Source organism: Coenobita brevimanus, chromosome 72, assembly GCF_032717465.1.
Source record: "Coenobita brevimanus isolate Jiangsu-jjx chromosome 72, ASM3271746v2, whole genome shotgun sequence".
Taxonomy (NCBI): Eukaryota; Metazoa; Arthropoda; class Malacostraca; order Decapoda; family Coenobitidae; genus Coenobita; species Coenobita brevimanus.
The window spans coordinates 2,314,408-2,338,168 of record NC_137025.1 but is presented as its reverse complement, the minus strand read 5'-3'; the positions used below and the strand labels follow the sequence as shown (position 1 = coordinate 2,338,168).

Below are 23,761 nucleotides of genomic sequence, written 5' to 3'. Positions count from 1 at the left end.
GGGTACCATGTCTGATATAAAAGCATCTGTTGTGGTATTAATTCAGCCTCTGAGCAGGACAGGCATTTCTCAGAAGGATAAAATCATCTGTTGTTAACAATAAATGCAATTTTTGCTGTGATATCCTAAGGGTTATATAGTTAAGTGATTATTAGAGCATTACTGTAGCTACTTTGCAAGTCTTGTTTAGAGTAATGTAGATATGGTACTTCATTATTTTCTTGGTGAACCAAACTATGCCTCTAGATCTGTTTAGTTAACCTGTTCACTTCTTAAAAAGAGATACTGTGTGTTCCATAAAGGAAAAATGCATTTTACACATTCACTGTACATACATTAACTCTTGTAAAGATTGAGAAAATCTGCGTATTTTCAGGGCTCAGGATAAAGTTATTATTATCATTATTTTTTTTTTGTAATTCAACCCATTTTCTTCTGTAATTTCTTGTTTAACTCCTGCAGACAGCACAAGAGGAGGTTCGTGAGGCGAGGGAGCGGTGTAGTGTAGCGCAAGGGCAGGCTGAGGAGGCCAGGGCTAAGGCAGAGCAGGCCAAAAAGGAGGCAGATGAGACCAAGACAAAGCTGGAAGAAGAGAGGATGAAAGTATTGGAGGTGAAGAGGGAAGCTGATGAGGTGAGAGAAAAGGCAGAGGAGGCAAGAAAGGAGGTGTATGAAGCCAGGAATGAAGCAGTGAAACTGAGAACTGAAGTGGAAGAGGCAAAGTCAGAAGCAGCCAAGCTGAAATCTGAAGTAGCAGAAGTAAAGTCTGAAGCCTGTAAAGTGTCTGAGGCCGAAATGACTCGTCTGAAATCTGAATTCACCCGGGTTGAAGAGGAAGCAAGAGCAGAAGTAGCGGAAGTTAGAGCCAAATCTGATGCCAAGATACATGAACTGATCAAAGCAAGTGAGTCAGCTAAGGCAAGACAGATGGAACTAGAGGATGAGGCAAAGCATATGGGAGCCTGTATCACCACCCTGGAGGATGAGGTAAGGAGGCTGGAGGCAGAGGCAGTGGAGAGGGAGCGGAAAGCAGCAGAGGAGGGGCAGAGGCTGGAGGAGAAGGAGCGGAGGCTGCTGGAGGTGAACAAAGAACGCCTGGCGCTGGTCGGAGAGCGCGCACGCCTCCATGCCCGCCTCACCACTCAGGTGGAGGACAAGCGGAGGATGGAAGTGGAGAAGGAACAGCTTGTGGAGGACAAGAAGAGGCTGCGTGTGGAGAAGGAGGAGCTTGAGGAGGACCGGAGGAAACTGATGGAGGAGATTGGCCGCTTGGAGGAGGAGCAGCGAGAGAGAGGAGTGAGCATGGAGGTGGAGAGAGAAAAGGGCATCAGCATGGAGAGGCATCTGGAAATGGAGCGAGAAAAAGTCAAGAGTATGGAAAGGGACCTGGAAATGGAGCGAGAGAAGGGTAAAAGCATGGAAAGGGATCTGGAGGTGGAAAGAGAGAAAGGAGTAAGCATGAAGAGGGATCTGGAAATGGAACGAGAAAAAGGCAAGACCATGGAAAGGGATCTGGAAATGGAGAGAAAAAGGGGCAAGAGCGCAGAGACTGGGCTGGAGGTAGAGCGTGAGAGATGGAGGAACATGGAGGCAGAAGTGGAGAGACTACAGACAGAACTGGAGGCAGAGAGACGTGTAACGGAGGCACTGCAGCAACGCCTGGATGACTTGCTAGCTGTACACTCTCCCACTTCAACCTCCGCCTCACACTCGGACCATTGTGAGTTACTTGTCAATCAACTAGCTTTCTTATTGTATTCATCATTATCTTCAATTTAATCATTATCATTATTGTTATCATCATCATCATAAACCGTAAACAACACAAAAAGGATAAAGTAGGAGCTTGAAATTAGGAAAGAAAAAGCAAAACAGGCATTGTGAAGTACATCTGAAAAGTAAAAGAATCATTATGTGGGTTGATTTTGCCTGAGATGGAACTGAGATTTCAAAGGCTTGAATGAGTAGCGAACAGTTGTGTGGTTCATTTCACTGGGCTTTTGTTGTTGTACATTTAATATAATTGACAAAGATCTCTAACTCTTTTCAGCTTGATTGGTGGTCTTTTGTACAGTACTGTAGCCAGACAGAAGAAATGATATGATTAATAACCAAGGAGACTCATGCTTTCCATATAACTAAGGCCCATCAAATTTCATGCAACTATGACTTTGTAATAGGTTATGGTAATGGCCTAGTTTTGTCAGTCAGAGACAAAGATCCAACCTTTATTCTTTCTTTGTTCTGTTTCTCGATGTTACCCAACCCATTTTAATCCAGGAAATAGTGGTAAGATGATGATGAAAGTCTCATCTTAAGCATCGTAAATGAGATGCACAGACACTGCGGTATCAGTTGTGTAGGTGATTACTAATTTCCACTGTAACATGATTCCAAGCTTTGAAATTTGAAGATTTTTAGATAATCCTCATTAACAGGTGTGTGCAAGATGGTTGAATGCAAATATATACTGCAGTTGTAGAATTATGTGTGTATAGTTCATGTATATATTTTTACCCCTCAAGCGTATACAAAGCACACCTGTAAAGAAAAATGCATCACTATATATGCAGATGGTTTTGCTTTTGAGGTGGAGCCAGAATTATAAAGGCTTGAATGATTTTGTGGTCCGTTTCATTGTGTGTGTTGTTTGATTGTTCTGCTTTGTGCTTTCTCTGTCTGTTTCTAGGTCTTGCCTCAACCAGTCTTATAAGTGGGAATTAAAGTTAGATTTATTATTATTTATTTGGGTGCTGAAGTGGGGATGCCTTCACATGGTGGCACCATTATAACCAGGTGCCTCAGTTGCCCAGTAATGCAAATATCCCTCAGCTCCCTGCGTCCCCAAAAGAAGGATGGTAGGCTGCAGGAGGAGGGCAGTTTCAGCATGCAGTCCACTGGGTTGACATTCAGTTGGGCATGGAGCCACGACAAAAACAATTTAACACTGTATTTATTATTTCCAGTGGTTGTGTTGCCTGCTGCCAGCGATGCATCACATGAGAGCGTGACGAGCCTGGAGTACTTCCCTCGGTCGTCCCCACCTCGGTCCAGCGTGTGGGGGTGCCAAAGAAGCCTCAGCCCAACCCCTACTCCCACTGCAGCCTCCCCCACTCCCCTTCCTCCACCCCCACACTACCACCGAAGGGACAGTGAGAGGTCGGGGTCACTTGGGAGCAGTCAGCTTTGGAGTTCCAGTAGACACGAGAAAGATACCAGCGTTCACAGGAGAGAGAGGGACTTGAGCATCAGCAAGAGAGAGTGGGAGAGGAGTGGAAGCAATAAGCGTGAAAAGGACACAAGCATTAGCAGGAGGGAGTCAAACAGTAGGCGTGAGAAAGACTTGAACCTCAGCAAAAGAGATCGGGAATTAAACCACAGCATGCGAGACAGGGAGTCAGGCATTAATAAACAAGACCGGGAATCGAGCATCAACAAGCGTATCCTCTCCTCATCTTCCTCTCACTGGTCTGAGGATAAAGAGAATCTCCTTATCTCTGTCACCGACATCACCACAACCACCAGTACCACAACCGCCACCATTGGTAACAAACGCAGCTGCAGGCTCGACAGGGGTACTAGTGGGGGAATCCTGGCTCTCTCAGCACCCAACCTCAACCATGATGATGACGACAGGGAGTTTGATATCTATGGTGACCCCGATGCATATGGCGATGGGGAAACCACCTCTGGGGAGTCACCAGATCTGGGCATCGGATCAGATCATCAATTCTCGAGTCTTGAACGTGGCACCACAACCACCGCAGCCATCACCACAGCCGGCTACTATCACACTGCCGGCCACAGTCTCGTGCCACACTCGCCTCCCTCTCTGCCCACTCAGCTGTGCTCGGAGCCTAGTGAGTATGGGAGGCAACCTGGATGTCTCGCATCTGTTTTATATCTTCTTCCCTGCTTCATCGTATATCCCTGTTTTCTCATACTTAAAGTTCCTTAACCCCTTCAGCCTTTGGATATCATCATCATCATCATCCAATCATTTTATTATTTCATGTTATTGTTTTCTTTTTCCTTGCTTTCTTGATCCTGTCTCACCTCATCCTTAGGTGGGTAAAAAGCTGTTAGGATGATGATTATTGACGTTTTATTCTTGCTGTCATTCAGTGATTTTATTCAGCTGAGGATAGATGTTTTGAACTGTTGAGACTTGGTATAGCATTCATTAACCCTTTAACTACCAGGTGGCACTCATAAGCTGAATAAAATCATCCATTAGCTGTAAGAATAAACTCTAGAAAGATCTCATCATACTGAAGGGGTTAAAGGCATGTACTGTGTTCATATCATTCAGTCATAAGTTTCTCAGTATTTCTTCCTTCCTCATTATAATATACTCAGTACTGTGCACTCATTTAAGATGTTTATCCTATCATCCTCCTGTTCTCCTTTTCTCATAATAAAATATTAGAACTGCTGTCTAATACAGTGCAGTTATGTATGTGTGCATACTAGATATATTTGGTCTGCCTTCGGAAAACTTGATTGCTATACATTCCATTTAGCCATAAATGCTACTTATTTGTTGGCTGTAGATTACCATTAAATCCTTCCCTGTTATGTTAGATATATAGTTGTTAAGTATGTATACAGAACTAAATTACCAGGTTACATCACTGCAGTATATAGATTCATTCAAGCAGTTGATAGTATCTGTAGACTGCATTATACTGGCCTAAATTATTCTGTATAACAGTGGTACTGTTATATAGAATCTCTTTCAACTTCTGTTAATGACTTGAAGTGTAATGCACTTCTGCTAATTAACTGCCATATTCCTGGGGATGGGGCAGAAAAATTATTCATATATTCCCTGTGCATTGTGAATTGGAACAAAAATGGATTGGGGAGATAGAGCAGGAGGGGTAGCCATATATTTATGTTCTAAAAGAGGCGAGGGGCTCTTTCTCTTGACCTTCACAACCCATATGAACAAGGAACATCCTGCAGTGATACAATAGCCTTCAGGCAACTAAAGTATTGTTGTTGATCATTGCATCCTAGTCCTTGGATGTTTATGTAAAATGCTAATCCACTTACCATCTGTGTATCACTCTGAATCACATATTTTAAGCAGAGATTACTGAACTGTTTCAAGTGTCTGCAATATTTGATCCAGAGTGATATAACTCACAGGAGGCATAATGTGAATAATTGTTATTTTACTGCACCATCATCCACACCATTTCAGTAGTTCCCCTTCATTTTGCCTATGATTGCATTGATAGATCAGTGAAATAATAATACCACCAAAATATAGCAGTGGTGTTGAACAAAATGCTAATAATAACACATGGCCAATAGTGCTGTCCACAGTTTATATTTTGCTGGACTTTATTATGTACCATTTTAGGTTTCACTGTTTTATTACAGTACATGTAAACATATATATCACAAAAGTGATATGCATATAACTTCCAGGTTTTAAAATATGATGGAATAATGAAGATTTGGAACATCAGAAGGTCAAAATAAAGGGGGATTATGTTGTAAGTCTCATCAGCTCAGAGACTGCTAATCATCTGCATCATCATTATCTCATTTACTACTAAATCACCTTTCCTTTCACCATAATCATCACACCTGTCACTCACTACCTTTCACCACCCTCACTACCGCCTCATAATCTGACAGCTTGTCTCCCCTCATGCAACAGGCCACCACCTCCATCGCTGCCTGAGTAAGTATGACGGTGGGTTCATCTCGATAATCCTCCTCTCATAGGAGGTGTCTAGTCATGTTCCTTAACCTCTAAACCTCAGGAGCTTTCCATAACATAAAATATACAGAATCCCTGTATTGGGGTTGGACATGGTATAGCTGATGTTTCCTGTGGACTGGAAGCTAAACCAAGTGCCAGAAACCAGTTGATTACTTCCCAACAGTTGCTGGCAGTTGTTGGGAAAAAAGAATTTTAAGATGTGTAATAAGATTATAACAATGTGAGAATCATATCTTGGACTTAGACTCTGTGTGCTGTCACTCAGATCACCAAGTGACTGTACTTGTGGCTGAATATTCCGTGCCTAAGAGTGAAAATTGTACAGCTAATTACCAGACTTGTAGCCACATTTCACGTTTGTAGTAATACCTGCCAGGGTCAGTAGTGGCCACCCAGTGGCAAGCAAAATTCTGACAGTATCTAGAATAAAATGAAGTGTCATCAGCCAGGGTTTAAGGGTTCAAGTCCAGAAATAATAGTGTCATTGATTTTTTTTTTTTACATCTGGTTATTGCACTTTGGTCTTGTCAGGTTTTATCACTGCAGTACACTTGAATACTAATTATTCACATTAGACAGTTTCTCTGGATTATTGAATATACAGCACTCTTATAAAACTGTGGAATTGCATGTGCACTAAGCAGCATTATACATTGCATATTATGGTATGTATCACATTAGCAACAAAGCATGTTCTTGAAAATGTTTCAGTTTACCACATACAGATAGTTCTACCTGAACAAGAATAAATAAGTACTGTTCTCAAAGCATGCTTCCCCCCACTGTGGAAAGTAAACCACACTTGCGTACCCCAAACCCAGTTTGCACAACATAATATTATAAAAACTCATTTCACAAAAATGTATGAATCTGCAAAGTTTTGGATGATTAATGTTCAAGTGTGTTTGTTTGGCACGCATGATACTCTACTCTTGTTTTGGTTGCTTCCCATACACACTTATAATCTTGCTTTTATTTATTTCAGTGCTGTATATGAGTGGTATGTGCATTTCTTCTGTTTTAATCATTTATGCTCAATCATACCCTTGCTTTTCATTTTATTTTCACTGGCCTCTGCCGATGCCATCTTGTCTGTTTATTCCTGCAATGATGCAGGAGAGAAACATCATCATGCTGTGGCACTGATAAAGCTGGGCAGCCTTGCTGCCAGTTTGTACACACATCCCTCAACTTGCTCCTAACTCCCAAGAGAAGGATGGTGGACTGCAGAAGAAGGGCAACTACAGCCTGCAGTCCACCAAATTGACATTCAGTTCAGCCTGAGCCCACAACAACATTTATTGCAATGCTTTTAACCTGTAAATATTTTTATGTGTATTGGACTGGCATGATGGATGGTTATCCCCTATGGTGAGTGACCTGAGTTTTTGTTGTTCAACATGAATTTTTATGTTTGTATTTGTGGCCATCACTGGAAGGCAACTGTAAATAGCCAGTTTGGTCACTGTTAGGCACGTATTCTGTGTGACATAAGGGGCATTGCAGTGCCTTTTCCTTAGCACTTTATTTTGGATCATTCACTTAACATTCTCTTTCATGTTAGTTATGTTGCTTTAGTGTCATCATAGTTTGCATCAGTAACATACAAGTACTGTAGATATTGAGGGGTAAGAGACAGGATAAATTGCTAAGGGAGAGGTGTTACAATATCTACAAAAGCACTTAGAATGTGACCAGTAAACGTGCAAAATTTATTAGGTGCAATTTTGGGGATGGAGTCACAAACATTTTCACCAATTTTCCATCAGGTTTCCACACACTTGAGGTGAAATTTGTCAGCTTGCTTGTATTGTTGTCTGATGTTTTGCTTTAGTCACATTACTCAGATTTTCTCAAGGGGGAAAAAAAAAATGTATGTGTACTGGTAAGTTGTTTAGTGACTCCAGCCCCAAGGTACTACACATTGCTCAACTGTAATCATAGTATAATTTTGAAAAAGGGTCCTCTATACCGAAAAAAATTATCTTTTCAAATTTAATGCTTTCAGTAAAATGACTTCTTTTTAATTTACTCTTGTTTTCTCCTTAAGATTTTGGTCAACAAAGAAAATATGTCTCAGTAAACGTATCAGAAACTTCAGGTTAGAGACAGCCATGCCCTAACACACTGTGGTTTAAATACAGGAGATTGCCGGAGATTTTCCACCTTGTAAATTCTGCCAGGAATGTTGGGTGGTGTCCAGTGGCTTGCATGATCTGAAGTGCATTATACTAGCCTCATGCTCTGGCTGTTAATTAAAGATCCCTAATAGTGAATAGATTGAAGTAGGCTGTAATTAAACTCTGGCTCAGAAAGGTTCCAAAGCTAATTAAATATTCATTTGGAAACAGGAAGAATAAAAGAGAGAGATCCCATTGCACTGAAGGAATATTTATTTTTCAACATTGACATTCATGTGCAGTATATATGGACAAGAGAACATGTATAATTTTTATTTAATCAACAGCTCAGACATAAAGCCTATCATATTGTAGTTAATAAGATCAGCACAGTAATTATTTGCTTATGTTTTCACCACCGGACCTCCACTAATGGAACTTACATGTCCAGTCCAGGTCATATATCGTATCGCCTTTTAAAAAAAATCTTGGTTATCAAGTTCACATTAGATTTTAGAAAAGCTGTTTATCACAGTTCCAAATTCATCGATACCATTTGCAAGGAATCTAAGTGAGGTTGTGTAACATATTAATAACTTATTATGAAGACTATCTGTACTTGCCATATATTACATAAAGCAGTAACTACTCATATTAACTTTGAAGCATTGTATCAAATTGCTTGGCTTCAGCATCAGATAACATTATTATCATTTACTTTTTGAACAGAGCTTTGTAGATATTCTGTACAGCAGAGTATGTTCTGGTAACAGTGCTTTCCTGTTGCACGAACATAATTTTCTACTATGCAGACAGCTTGCTGGCTTCAGGTATCCCATTAACCCCATCAGCTTGAGGATTTGCCTGGTATTTATGGCCAGTGCCCAAAGATTTTATTCATCTAAGGAGATCCGTGGGTTGAAGGGATTAGAAACAGTTTCCTTTGACCCCTTCAGCCTAAGGATGTACTGTACTTCATATTTTATTTAAGGGAACACTAAATGATTTTATTCAGCATTGGAGAGACCCCTCATGTTAACCGTGTACTGTGCACATTCTTCAGTGTCAGCATCATGCTTAAGCCTCACGCTACACCTGCAGATAAATTCATTATAATTCAGCATCTTTGCACTACCCACCAGAATCATTACACCACACAGTTACTAATGTGTACCAGTTTTGACTCTCACAACACACCTTTATTTCTGGCCCCATTCATCTTGATCCCATTAGGCTGCCTGTTGACCTGACCCTTTTGAATCATTACATCACACTCTCTCTCCCTCTACTTCATACCAGTCAACTCGTCTGTAAATTCACACCGTCTGACAATCACCTTTAATTCATGAAGGTAATTTTCATTTCTATGTCAAACAGTCATTGTTTTGTTTCCTTTTGTTTATAAAGGCTTCAAATCTCCAACATGCTTGCATACATCGGCCCTTGGACATCTAATGGCAGTTCTCCATGTTGCTCAATCTGTAGCTCTGTGTTCATAGAATGTTTATATTCATTCATAAACATAACACTAACCATCCATGAGTCCTCATATGGTGGCTGAGAGGGTGCAGCTCAGTGGACATGTTGGCTGGCACAGAGCATGCCATAATGCACACAGTTTTTTACTCTTGGACCACACCTTCATTCTAGTCCATTTATCTTCATTCCTTTAGACTGCTTGCTGACTCAACCCCCGCTGAATCATTACACCCACACTTTTACTAATGTGCACCAGTTTTGACTTTCATAGCATCTCTTCATTTCCAGCCCCAGTTGTCTTGAACCCTTTCTGACTTGACCCCATTGCAGGTCACAGCGTGTTAAGTGCAGAGAACGAGCGTCTGCGTGGCGAGCGAGACAACCTGGCAGCCCGACTCACCTCCACAATGGCGACGCTGCAAGAGACCCACCAAAAGCTGTCCCGAGCCAACCAGCGCAAGGAGACTGTTGAGCGCGCCATCTGCAAGCAGCTGCACAAGACCCATCATGTACTAAAGCGTGCCAATGCGCATATGAAGCAGGCAAACTCCCTCCCACAGTGAACTGCGGACACTATCCCAGTATGTGGACTGTAAATATAAAACTAGACTCATCTTCAGGAATGTGCGCATAATTGCATTGTGAAGGCTTTCTTAAGCAGAAAATGCCTTCCATAATCAATGCGCACAGATTGGACTGAAGTAATCCAGAAAATAGTCAATCCAAGAATGATGACAACCCATGGAGTCTGTCATAATGGAATACTCGCAGTGAAGGTGAGTGTTAAAAGTCTGGTGTTGAAAGGTATATGTGGTGTTAATTTCCTCCATATCCTCCAAAAGGGGATGCTGGGCTGCACAAGAAGAGCAACTTCAGCCTGCAGTCCAGTGGGTTCATATTCAGATGAGCCTGGGGCCACAACACCAGACTCCAGGAAACAAGCGGAAGAACTGAATATTTCTGGGCATTGTGTGAATATGGTGGTGTCCTGGTCAGTAGAAGTAGCAAAGAACCGGTTCCTCAGCTCAAGAAATGATCTGAATGTCAGGCGAGTTTGTTACACTTGTGACATATTAGAACCGTGCAACTCAAATTCATGAAAGAATCTTTTTACAGTAACTTCAGGATTCTTTTGTTACCTTGAAGAAGCTATACAACAGGAAATTTATCTCATCACATCAAGGTATGCATCAAAAGAGGTGTTTGATTGGCTTGTGGTAGAAACTGGCTTATTTTCCCTGTACTGTAGAACAATTGGAATATTGATGAGTGCAGTGCAGTGACAAAATCCTAGACCTCTGGATAGCATTGAAAAAAATTGTTGACCCTTGGATAAGTGTGTTAGCTCATTGTGTTAGTAGTGAATTGGTAGTGGAACTGTAGGCTGGCCTGTCCTCTCGTGCCGTCCTCGTAGACTTTGTTGACTGTCCTGCAGCATAACTTAATTCCCACAGACGCTGTGCCATAAGTGTGAATGCATATATTTGCCATGTAATCAAAAAGGATGTTGCTAGATGCATGATGACAAGAGTCCACTACAGAGGATGCCATTGATTGCTGTAAATATATAAGATCAGTTGGCCAGTGATACAATGGCTTGGAAAGTGAAGAAGGAGAAGAAAGAAAAAAAGCCTCACCCAACCAGTGATAACAGCTATATAGACTAGTGTCCTCAGATGCTACCTTTTTCTCAGATAACATAGTACTGTATTTTTCACCATATTTTTTCATTTTTTAACCACTCAAGACCAGAACTTTTTCCGGCCACCTAGAATGTTTGGTGCTGAAGCGAGACAAGTTTTGAAGCGGTACTCCATCCCACGGAATGTACGGTAATCTAATCTTGTACAGACCTACTTAACTTCCCTCCTGGAATGGATCTCGACTGTGATTGAAGCAGCTCATATCAGGTGTTTTACTCATCCCTAAATCTTTGTAAGGATTATTTCTGCATAGATATGAATTTATGCAAAAGGTTGTTTTGTGAGTGTTCACTGCCAGTCTTGTTTTCTTTAGACATTCCATTGTCACCATCAGATGTAGAGTTTCAGTACCACGTTTCATTGTCTTTAAGTTTATATTGGTAGATTTGTGTAGTAATACTCTAGCTGTCTCATATTTAAGTATTTCTTGGATTCTCCATAAATTTATGTGGCTACATATATCCAGTAAATAGCACAGGATTGTAGTGATGATTAAGATGATGTAGTAATACTCTCCACATTTGCTCAATACTTAAGTTTTACTTAACGATTTACAAAGCACTGTAATCCTGAATGGAACATTGAACTTGATAATTAAATGTAACTCATTTGAGTCTATGGGAAGGTGCAACAAGAAGGGTTAGTAAACCTGTGCTGCTACCCCAGTGTGGTGTGGCGTGGCGCGAGGTGGCCAGTGGCACACCAAACTGTGGTGCTGCCGCTTAGGGATTGGGCAACACGGCCACACCTCCGTCACTTTCTGCCGAGAAACAGAAATACGTTGCGTGTGTGTGAAGTGACTTGAACCCCTATGTTATTCTCCTCAGTGTCCCTTTTGCCTTTACAATATGTTATTTTATCTTCTTTGGAATCCTCTTATAGTATGCTGGACTCTTTTCCACGAGGCATCCTGAAAGTACTTTTGTTTCCCCCTCTCTCTCATGTTACAATCATTCATGTATTGTATCTCCTTTCCTCCTCAACTGTTGCTTAAATTACTGTAGTGTTTTTAGTCCCAGTGTCTCAAGTCTCATTCTTCCGTCCCAAGAGTCTCTGAGCAGCAAAGGCCTGCGGTAATGTCTGCTCTGCTAAGCTACTTCCTAAACCCTGACCAGACTGGGGTGCTGACACAGCCCCCACTTGGGTACAGTTAAGGAGTCATATTCTTCTTGGCAAAGGAAACGTTGTAGCATTTCTTCCAAAGTGATTTACTCAGCCTGACCTGATATTTGCTTGTATGCTGTTATGTATTTTAAAGCTATCAACATACATTGTATCACCACTATACACTAAAGTGTAAAGGTATGATATCGGTATAGAAGAGGTGGTACGAATTGTCCAAAGCCAGTGAACATGCGGATGTATATGAAGTTTGTTTGTTCAGTTGTGACCATATTGAAAATTCAGCTCAACTGGTCACAAGTAACATAAATTTGAAGCACAGTTGGGGATGGGAGACTTAAGTTGAGTGCTTAAAGCAACAATTAGGCTTAATCTCATTTTACTGAAACATACAGTTTTAAGCGTCATACCATGTTTCAGATTGATTTAGTATTATATAAATCCCATTTGGTACTTAAAACAAATTTATGTGTTTTAGTTTGATTTAGTGATATAGTACACCCAGTCACTAATATACTTAGCAAAATGAACCTAAGATAGCTTAATGAAGGCAGAGTCTGACAATGAACTACACTAGTCATTAAAGAAATATAAGTAGCTCTCGGCATTCATTAGATTTATGTTAATATGAGGTTAGTGAAGTAGGTTAGGTTAGTGGTTAATTAGGTGAAGAAAGCGTACTGGCAGTGAACGCTCCATGTAAACTAATGATTCTAGATTTATTTGTAACACTTAATTTTATGGTTATTACATTGCTGTAATTTTTATTCATTATTATCATGCCATTGCTATCATTATCGTATTGTTTTCATCTAATGCCATTGTACCCTGTTGTGATTATTATTCTTATGGTTTTATCCAAGGCTATCCATTGTACCATTTTGCGATTTATCTCTGTATATTTCGGTGACACCGGCAGCAAGCGCTAAGGACCTCGACTCCCTCTGCTCTGTATAGCCAGGAAACGTCTCTGTCTTTGTATATACTGTATTTTGTATTGGGGCCGCCTGCCGTCTTCCACACGTGACTGGTAATACGTACAAAGTAGGTTATAGGAGCCGCAAGAAGTGAGTTGCTGATCTGTACAATATTTGTGGATGAACAGAGAAGAGGCTTTGGAACACTGGTGGTTGTTTTATTACCCTGCATGCCTTCATTGTTTAATTTCAGGCTGCTTCTCCAGGTCACTGCATATTACAGCTGCTAACCAATGAAATAAAGGAATGCACATAGAGTGCTGATGAACATCTCTGAAAGGAACACTGAGGTTAGTGTTGGAAGAAGCAGACCTTAATTGGTATGGAAGAAGAGAGTGGAACATCATATTGTCAGAGAGGAAAAAGAAGAGAAGCATTTTAGAGACTGAGAGAGGTATGTAGGGATACAGCATCCTGGTGGCAGTTCTGTCACATCCATCCCCAGTCAGAAAGTTCAAAGGAGGAAAAAGGCACTGAAGATGATGATGACCAACAAAACTCACCCTGTTCTTCACTTCCTCAATTAATTATACAGAGATTAAGCACAAAAACCATCATCATTAGCAGTATTAAAACAGCTATCATGGTATCTTCACTGATCTCCAAACATCCCCGGTGAAATCTGCCATGCTGGGACTTTTTGCTGATGTGTGACCAAACTGACTGTGGAATCATCCCTTCTTTGAGTCCCTTCACAGCTACTGATGCACTTAGGTATTTTATTGATACTTTTTCCAAATTATTTCATCCATCTGAGTGATCTCCAAGCACTGCGTATGGTACTAACAACTATCTCTTCGCCTTTTGATGCTACGGACACATTCTAAGTATTTTCTCAGTTACTGGAATCATGTACAGGTATATTATGTGGAAAGTTTTGGTCTGTTTAGAAGGCTCTCTGGCACCTCAGCTTTACCAGTTTACTTCATATGCCACATAAAAATTCTCTTACCTTTATGATAAAAGAAACAGGTATAATAAGGGAAATCAGCTGTTAGGGAAAGGGTGGTAACAAGCCTCTTCACCCCTTCAAGCCAAGCGATGTTCATTTTAGTTTATTGTTTGTACCACAGAATTTCAGTCACATTAGTCTGGATGCAGTACGAATAATATAGAAAATACAGTACGTTATACTGACGGGATTATGCCCTTGCAAACAGAACTAGAATGCGGTTCACCTTATTTCACTGCCTGGAGTCGAAAGTGAAGGTAAGTGGTGCGTCAGGTTCGTTGATGAGGTTGCTAATGCAGTCCAGCTCACCTCCCACCCACCCCACATGGTACCTCCAAACCAGCTGAAATGGGACAGAGGAAGACAGTAGTATTAGGGTTGTTGGTGTATCCTTTAGTACTGTAGTTGGTTGGATTTCACCTGTCAGAACTAGGCCACTCCAATAACCTTAGTACTAAGTTAGGCTCTCATGAAATTCAATATGGTTAGAGGTAAGAGTGAGTCTCCTTTGATATCAGATAAATGTACTTTCTGACTGCACTTGGCCAAAAAGGAACTCAGAGGAATTAAAGCTCTTTGTCAAGTTTGAACAGTGGCACTACAGCAGATGGAACCAGGATATAGTACATGCGGATCAGGCGCTGATAAAGAAGGGGCTTGAGATGATTATGATAGATCTGGGAATTATCAGGTCTATGGCAGCTATGGAGAACTGTGTTCAGAAAGATTATTATGTTCAGTACATGCATCAATAAACCATGATCACATTGTCAGTCAAATCCTATTCCACTGTCATTTGGAGTGGAGATATCTAAAGGTCTGGTATGTGTTGGGATAATAATCAGGAAAGTGAAAGCACCAAACAACTGGATACTGAGGTTGCCACCTGATGTAAGGAGTTTCAAATCCCTGGCTATTCCTATTATCTTCTGTCTTTTATGACAGAATAAGTGAGTGCTCCCTTAATCTTGTCCTTCATTTGACCGGTACTCTGATAAAAAAATGAAACCAAAACGGTGCAACAATATTGTACAGATCAGTTCACTAGGTATAATTCCAATGTACAGTACTATATAGTGTGTAATTACTGTATATGTAAATGCATAACATAAACTATACTGCAAAAACTGACAGTACTCTGGAGAAGGCCAAGGACAGATTAATGGACAGTCAGTATCATGGGAGTTTGCAGTACCAACTAGACTTGTAGCATTTTTTTTTTTCCCCCCCCACTATAACAGTACAGTAATTAGGCAACAAGTAGTGCATGAAAAGCTTTTAAAAATTTAAAATTTTGCAGTTTCACAAGCATCTTAGGAGTGTCTAGAATGTTAGACATACATTAACTTTCTAACAATACTGTATACTGTATTATACAGTATACTGTACTTTTCTGTAAACAGTTTTGTGACTGATTGGCAGCTTTTGCTTTTTAACATTGTATTTATGTGCTTTGCAATATTTCTGCTTATGATTCTTTCCCATCCAGGCTTGAGATGGGGAGACAAACACAAGACAGACAGAAGGTAAGTTCTTTTCCAGGAGAAACCATATCTGATGATCCTTAGGGACTGGAAGACAACATTGGCAACTGCAGGTCCTGCAACTGTCTGGGTGTGTCGTGGGAAGCAACTGCTTTCCATACCCGCAGGTGAGCCTTGCAAAGTTTCATTGTGGGGTGTATAATTTGATGGGAGTCAATAAGTTGTAGGTGACACTGGAAAAGTACAGTATTGATGTTTTTATTACTGTTAAATTGGTATCCTGAGCTGAATTACCACTTTCTGTGTTTTCAATGAGGAACCCACGAAAACTAACTAGGATCATTTCTTTTACACAGAGTCCTGTAATGTACTGGTTAATCAGAGAAGTCTGCAGTACTGACTAGATTTCTCAACACTGATGCTGGTTTCCCTGGAGTATCCTAAGGGTGACAGCAGGTGGGTCTGCAGCATGAGTTTGTAGGTGGCATAATTACTATTTAGGTATACAGTTTAGTACATTGCGGTTGATGCTAGGGCTGCCCTATGATGTCAGTGTTCATTGTATAGCACTGTTTATAAAGACAGAGCAAGTCAGAGACCCTCTGTATCATCATACTCAAAAGATTCATTTGGTATATCTCACTTGTAGGATGGCAGAATATAGGTTCTGCTCAGCCATCCTGCGTCCTATGCAGGCCCGAGGTCCATGTCCAAAAGGCAACACCAGGTAGGGATGTGGTGAGGAGGATGTGGAGTCTAAAGAAGATGTGGAGTCAGGGGAAGAAGTGGTGGTGGTGTGTCGTCGGTTAAACCAGCGTTCGGGTAGGAAGGCATCGGGATCAGGGAAGTACTCAGGTAGACGACATGACACCTGGTTCTGCGTCACCACCACGGTCTGAGGATGGCACAGGATGTTTAAGTAAGGAAGGATAGGAACTGGATGTGGTTAATCAGAATTTTAAAGTTTATTGCTCATAATGCGATGTAAGTGAGCAGCTGGTAATCAGCCATAAATATCTGAATTATGGGTTCACATATGTTTGCATTCATGTGAGCACATACAATTACAACCCCTAAATCATGAGCCAAAAACACATGCATCACTTTTAGCTGTTTCATGTAATATACCACTTTCTTTGCAAACATCCTAGACAAAAAGCCTGTGTACAGTACAGGTATAGGCCTCCACCACTGGACTTACACCCTTAGGGATCCTGTAGCCCCTAATAACGGTGTCCTCCTGAGTGATACGCCCCACCCCTATAGACACTGGCCGCAGTCTGTAAGTCTCACGCAGGGCTGCCTTCAGGTAGCGTGCTTTTGATATAACCTCCACTGTCACCTGTACAAAGCAGTGGGGAAATAGGGAAAAGATAGTGCAATGTCTTCACTATGATGGTGTAATTTATTCTTGCATGTTATCTCATCAATTTTGCTCAGCTTAGGACAGCTATCTGGTACTGGAAGGGTTAGATGCAAGCTTACTTAACCCCATCATTATGAGAAATCTCCTAATGTAAATAATTTGGATGTAGCAAAAGAAAAAAAATTGTAATAAAAAAAACTGAGATGGCTTCTGATCCATTCACACCCACCCACACCCACGTCACTCTCTCAAACATCTTTCACTTCTCACCTGTCCCCTCGAAAGATCCAAGAGTTCCTTTGCTTCCCTGGCCACTATGTCCTGTTTGTCTGGGTTGCATGCCAGGTGGTAGAGGGCGTAGGACAGTGTGAAGGCACCCTGCATGACAAACCAGCACACATCACTAAACCTCCATAAGCACCACACAGGAAGCCTTTATAATAAAATAAGTATACTTAGCCAAGTTCTAGTAATCCTTTTTTTTTTTTTCCCAGTCTTAGTGGTAGCAGAAATTTTACTTGTTTTAGCTATTATCAACTGTTTGTTTCTTTTTTGTTTTTCTGTATATATCTGTCCTCTGTGGAGAGCATCCATCATCATTTGCCTCAACATGTATGCATACACACCCCTTTACTTCATTAAATCTTTCACTGTTACATGGCAGCCATTTAAGCAACAAGTGGATAAATGGTCTACTGTATTGGTTTCAGATACTTCAATCATATGTGGTCCCATGAGGGTTAAAATCCAAGGGGAGGTTGGTGTGAGTTCTTGGTCACCCCATCCTTCATTGGACTACAATATATAGTCCACCCCAGCCCACTGTGCTCCTTTTGAGACAATGCAGGATGACATGATGGATGGTTGAATGGTAAATTTATGAAAACGATTAATCCATAACTAAATGCAATAAAACCTTCTCACAGTGTCAATGCCAGCCAGCAGAGTGTCACAGAAGATGCCAACGATGTCCTTTTTGTCCAGGTCGCTCTCCACCAGGAAGTATTCAAGCACACTGAGTGGGGCCGCCTTGTCTCGCCTCAATCCCTCCCTCAACTCCTTCTCTTTTGCCTCAACATACTTCAACGCGATTCTGTAAATATGGTAAGCCCTTGTTACATGTCAGGAATGTGTTCTAATATATTACAGCTTTGTCCATAAATTTGACATTATAAAATATAGTTGTTTGCTAATTCCCTATGTGCCCATAAATTTGATGCAGTAAAATACTGCAAGTTTCCAGAATGTCCATAAATTTGATGCAATAATACATAGTTGTTTGCTAATTCCCAATCTCTTCACAGAACACAACAAACAACTAAACCTGTAAATAGTGTCTTGCCCCTTGACGAGTTTCCTGTACAGCGGCGTGTCGAAGTATCGCCACAGTGGAAGTCCCATATCGGTACCAAGGATGGTGGAGTTGGAAGCATGAGCGGCCTGCATGAGCTCCTCTGCTTCCCGGGACCCAGCCGACGATGAGGTGGAGCTAAAACACCCCAACCTCACATCCAGGGTGGCCACCATCGTCACTGGAAGAAGGACGCATACTACCACACAAGAGTAAGTCCTCATTACAGTATTGTTATTGTGGTCCCAGGCTCATTTAAATGTGATCCAGAGTGGACTGCAGACTGTAGGTGCCCTTCAACTGTTTACCTACCTCTCTTCAAGGAGCTGGGAAGAAGTTGAGGGGCATTTGTATAACTGGGCAGTGGAGCCACATGGTTGTATCATTGCCACCACACGAAGGCGTCCCTCTCTAGCATTAGTGAGGTCTTACTGTCCAATACATGCAGCCAAATGGTGGGAGTACCTGTTGCATGTTTATTTTATTGGTCAGAAAATGCCACTGCAGAGAACTTGTGTAGCTGTTCTTGATTCTGGCCACAAGAATATTCAGTTCTAGGAGGCATTAGTAAATCCAGGTCCTGCTAACTTACAAGTACAGCTATAACACCTTCAACACCATGACATTATTTTAGTCTAGCTACACAGGAGACAATTTTATTCAATGTATAGCTCATTAATTTTAACTAAGTGGAGATTTTGTTATTTTGCTCCCCATTTACCGCAGTTCAGTGGCAGAATAAGACAGTACTTTGACTTAACATCTCTTCCATTCCACTTCTTCGTGACTAGGATGATATTCTAGTGTCAATCTATTGTTCGAGCTCAGCATCCAAGAGGGAGAGATGACAATTTTACTCCTAGTTAAAGTGAATGAAGTACACATGTTTGAATCTTTGTTGTAAAGAGTTTGATCAAGGCCATATCAAACCCTTCCAGCTCAGAAACTCTATATCTTAAGCTAATTAAAATAGTCTGTTGGAAGTTGAAACAAAATGAAAAAGGTTGACAAAGGGACAGCCACGGGTTTCATCTGGTATACTCTTTAATTGTTCTCATGTTTTCATCATCTCGAAAACTGAGCTGTAGCAATAGATTAATACGAGAATACGGCGCCAGTCACGAAGAACTGCTATGGAAAGGATGTAGAGCCATGGCATTGTCTTTTTCCACCACTCAGCTGCATGAAATTAACTACAAAAAGACGAAAATCAGGGCCAAGTTAAGGTCAGAAGGGGGTAGTAATTTAGGGGGTTCTTGGTGAACGGATTTTGCAAAAAGTAAATAATATTAGGTCATTCTCAGCCGTGATGATGATACAGTTATACCTTTGTGATGTACTCTCTCTCTCTCTCTCACTCGCTCGCTCGCGCGCGCGCGTGGAAATAGCATACATGAAATACAAAATACGTCAGCAGAGTGAAGGAGTTAAACAGATAATCATTTCATGCAAGAAAAAGCAAAGTGTGAAAATGAAAATAAATCGCTAAGGATGAGACATAACGAAATCTACTCTGCCATCGGGAATACGGGTACAGTCACAGTCAAAAGTTCCATTACACTGACTGAATCCGCGAGGCTCCGAACTTCTTGTTTACCACTCAAGAATTCCTTAGATTTTGACAGTTCCAAGATGGTGTAACAGGACTTTTGACTGCGACCGTACAATTTTCACGACACCCACGTTCAAGGAAAAGCCGACGTTCAAGATCCAGAAAATCCTCCACCTGGCCGGTCTTGGGACAACGGATGTTCGTGATGAGTTTGGCGAAGTCCTGACACACCTGTGGGAGATATACCCTTTTTACTATAACTTGTCCTGAAATTGCCATCTCTATATTTTCCCAACCGAGCTATGAGATATACATTATAATATGATGCTGGTCATGAAGAAGTGCTATATATATATATATATATATATAAAAAATGAGGAATAAACTGCCAACTTTCCATTTTGAATACTGAGGCTATCTACCTACCTGCCTACCTCCGTACTTGCTTACTTACATACCTACCCATACCTCATCCATCCATCCACATAACTATCTACTTACCTACCCATTCATTTACCCACCTACCTATCTCATAAGTCCATCCACATACCTGTCAATCTACTTACCTTCCCGCCCACCCACCTACTTCATCAATCCACTCAACTATCTACCTGCCTCCCCACCTACCTACCCACCTATCCCATCAATCCACTTACCTATCTACCTACCTCTCCATCCACCTACCCAGCCACCTCACCTTATCCACGTGGGGTAGGCGTGACTGAACACTGGCCACGCGACTCAGAACACGCTGTGCTCTCCTGCGTATCTCCCACCACCTCTCCCCATTCCTGAAAAAAAAAAAAATTGTGATAGTCCAGTGGTAATGACAGTGGAATACGGTAACACATTCTCGTTTTACTCTAACTTGGCCTAAAATTGCCATCTCTCCGTCTCGAATGCCGAGCTGTAACAATAGATTTACGCTAGGATGTGGTGCTAGTGACGAAGAAGTTCTATGGAAAGGATGTAGAGCCGTAGCATCATCTTAAGCAACAAAATGACAAATATCCGTGCCAAATTAGTGTGAAGAGAGTATAGTTCCATCACTGTCACACGTGTTTACTAAATGTTTCTGCTAGATGGTTTTATTAAGCCGGAGAAAAGGTTGGTAGGTGGTGGCGACCATCATGCACTCACTTGATGTAGTGCTGCCTACTTCCTTAGCCTTTATCATTCTTTTTCTGTGCTTGCCCTCCTCTCTTCCTATTTCTCCCATCTTTCCTGTCACTTCTTATTGCTTTTCTTTCCATTATAGGTGGCTTTACATTGACTGACAAGCCAAATGGTTTCCTGTAAGCCAAGAAACCATTTACAACGCAGGCGGGTAACCATATAACCGAGCCATACATACTCCCTTACGTGTCAACAAGTGGGTTGGTGGAGGGTTAGTGTCCCTCCCTGTAAAACAAATAACTCGGAGTCAAATGGCCACCCCTTACGGGATTATGGCGTCTGGCAATAGATAGATGGATAGATAGTCTCCACAGAGGGAAGGAAAATAAATAAATAAAATAGCATCGACGAGAGACAGTTAGACAACGCTAAAATTAAAGAAAATTCATCGTACAGAAATGAATTAATCCTTCAGGCTGTTACATCTTTCAGAGGGATGTTTTACTGAATAATAGAATTATAGATGCTATAATTTAGGTCATTTTTTTTTTTTTCCCCAGTATGAGTTTGCTGTCGAGGTTAAGAAAAAAAAGTCTACCCACAACTACCACACCCTCCCAGCCATCTCTACCACAACCAAAATCACTATCACAGCTATCCTAACCATCCCTGTCTCCAGTCTCCACTAGCACAACCACACCATAACAAACTCACGTCGGCAGAAGTCCACCGGTATTGTACATGTGAGGGCGATCCAGGCGATATTTTTCGAGCGCCGTGTGTGACCTGCGCATCGGGTAGCGTCCCTCCTGCGCATACATGACCTCGATGTCCTCCGGGTCAAACAGGTACAGGATATTGACCCCACGCATGAACCTTTCGCGCACTATGGGGCCGAACTGCCTCAGCTTCCGATGGCCGGTTCGGTGCAGACGACTGAGGGAATATTGGCCTGTTGAGAAAAATAGAGAGGTTAGACTTCAGGGATTTTTACTTCTAAGGTTAGGCTAGGTTTTATTATGTTTTGGTTTTGTATTTTAGTTTAGTCTGTGTTTGCCGTAAGACTGCAGAGCTAAATAATTGTAAGTCTCCCATACAACACTGATATATGATAGGTAGATATACCCATTTTACTCCAACATTGTTGAACATTACCATCTTTCTGTCGTGAGTACTGTGTCCTAGCAATTATTAAAGCTAGAATATGATGCTAGTTACGAAGAATTGTTGTGAGAAAGATGCAGGGCCATAGTACTGTCATATTCCGCTAATGAGCTACGTAAAATAAGCTACAAAAGGACAAAAATATGTGCTAGTATGAGGTAAAAAGGACTAGATAATGGGCGGGGAGTGGATTAGGCTATGGTTAGGTTAGGTTAGGCTTGGTGTGTGTTATTCGTCAATCTAAATAATGATATTTACGTAACACTGACCTATGATGGGCAGGTAGTGGTGTAGTGTACCGATGACGGGCAGGGAACGGGGACCTGGGATGGCCTCGAACGGCATCACGTTAGTATTATCTTTCTTCCCTGTGGCGTTGGTGGCAGGGCAAGAGGAAGGGGACTGAAGGGGAGTGGAGGAGGAGGTATGGGGCATGGAAGAGGCAGTGTCGGGTGTGGAGGAGGAGTTGTGGAATATGAAGGGGGAAGTGTGGAAGAAAGTAGTGGGAACTGTGTATGGAAGGGTGGAAGAGGCAGAAGCACTGAGGAGTTTGGAGGAGGAAGCCCTGGGGAGCCTGGAGGGGGCATTGAGAAACGATGAGGAGGAAGGAGCATTGATGAGCGTGGAGGAGGAGGGTGGAGCATTGCGGAGCTTGGAGGAGGGAGGAGCATTGAGGAGCGTTGGGGAGGAGGGGGTGTTGAGGAGGGTGGAGGAGGGATAAACAGTGCAGGATAAAGGTGACCTTGAAGTACACCACTTAGGAGCACAGCATAACAATTTCGTATACATTTTTCTTTCTGCAAATATTTCCTGTACTTTAAATATTCCTTCCACAGAAGATTCTTGAATTTAGATTAGTTACATTTTTATTGTGTTCATTTATTATGCTTATTTGGGTATTTCATTTATCATCCAGATGCTCGTCGGTTATAAACGTGAGCTGCTATCGAGTTTTGTACCATTAATGATGAACAAGTGTTGATTTAATGTCTAATAACCACAAGTGATGGCATGATGTCGAGGCGGAGAGACATCCACCCACAGAAGTATTTGTAATGAAACTGAGGGAAGCTGTCAACCTCACCCGGTTTCCCGCCCCTCTGACATCAGACTTTGTCCGATTCCTTTACTAGTGGAAGGTCTTCTCATGATTTTCGTCTTGAGCATGATGTGTATGATGTGAAAATTACCTCAGATTGCATGTAACTTACTGTATGGCCTCATTTAATCTTGATAGTAATAATTCCAATAATATTTTTTTTCTGACGTGAACGAAGCCACAGCCATTCTCGATAGCAGAATTTCTCGGAACTGTTGCGGATTTATTTAATGCGAAATTCCGCTTAGTTGACGAATATTCATTACAAGACTTAGTGTATACAGTATAAATATAAGTAATAGCTGTAGAATTGTTTAATGCGATGGTTTGCCGGAAGAAATGGCCCTCTGAATGTATAATTAGGATCAGAAGTTGGCTTAGTGTTTGACTGCATGAACTTCACACTTACTGTAGGTACATCCGTCACTTACCTCCCTGACGCATCATATCAAAGAGATGTTTTTGTGAGTAGAGAACTATCATACGGAGCCTCTCTCAGAAATAGTAACCAGTGGAGGGAAGTGAGAAGAGATGAA

General features: G+C 41.5%; 2 protein-coding genes across 3 annotated transcripts in view; one reads left to right on the top strand and one right to left on the bottom strand.

Annotated features, from left to right (window-relative positions):
• The window catches only part of LOC145407157 (uncharacterized), a 61,373-nt gene extending 47,859 nt beyond the window's left edge, over window positions 1-13,514 (top strand). For both annotated transcript variants that reach the window (XM_080278181.1, XM_080278179.1), the window contains exons 11-13: window positions 463-1,720; window positions 2,967-3,860; window positions 9,670-13,514. In XM_080278181.1, coding sequence (XP_080134307.1) covers window positions 463-1,720; window positions 2,967-3,860; window positions 9,670-9,902 — 2,385 coding nt within the window. In that variant the 3' untranslated portion in view covers window positions 9,903-13,514. The remainder of the gene's footprint in view (window positions 1-462; window positions 1,721-2,966; window positions 3,861-9,669) is intronic.
• Window positions 13,515-14,325: 811 nt separating this feature from the next.
• LOC145407228 (cytochrome P450 302a1, mitochondrial-like) lies at window positions 14,326-23,708 on the bottom strand. The gene is made up of 11 exons (XM_080278263.1): window positions 23,657-23,708; window positions 22,396-22,635; window positions 21,677-21,914; window positions 20,544-20,637; window positions 19,978-20,077; window positions 18,268-18,475; window positions 17,868-18,036; window positions 17,214-17,321; window positions 16,779-16,919; window positions 16,221-16,472; window positions 14,326-14,436 (listed from the first exon to the last, which is right to left on the bottom strand). Exons 1-11 carry the CDS (start codon window positions 23,706-23,708, stop codon window positions 14,326-14,328), a joined length of 1,713 nt encoding a protein of 570 aa, XP_080134389.1.
• Between the last annotated feature and the right edge of the window lie 53 nt (window positions 23,709-23,761).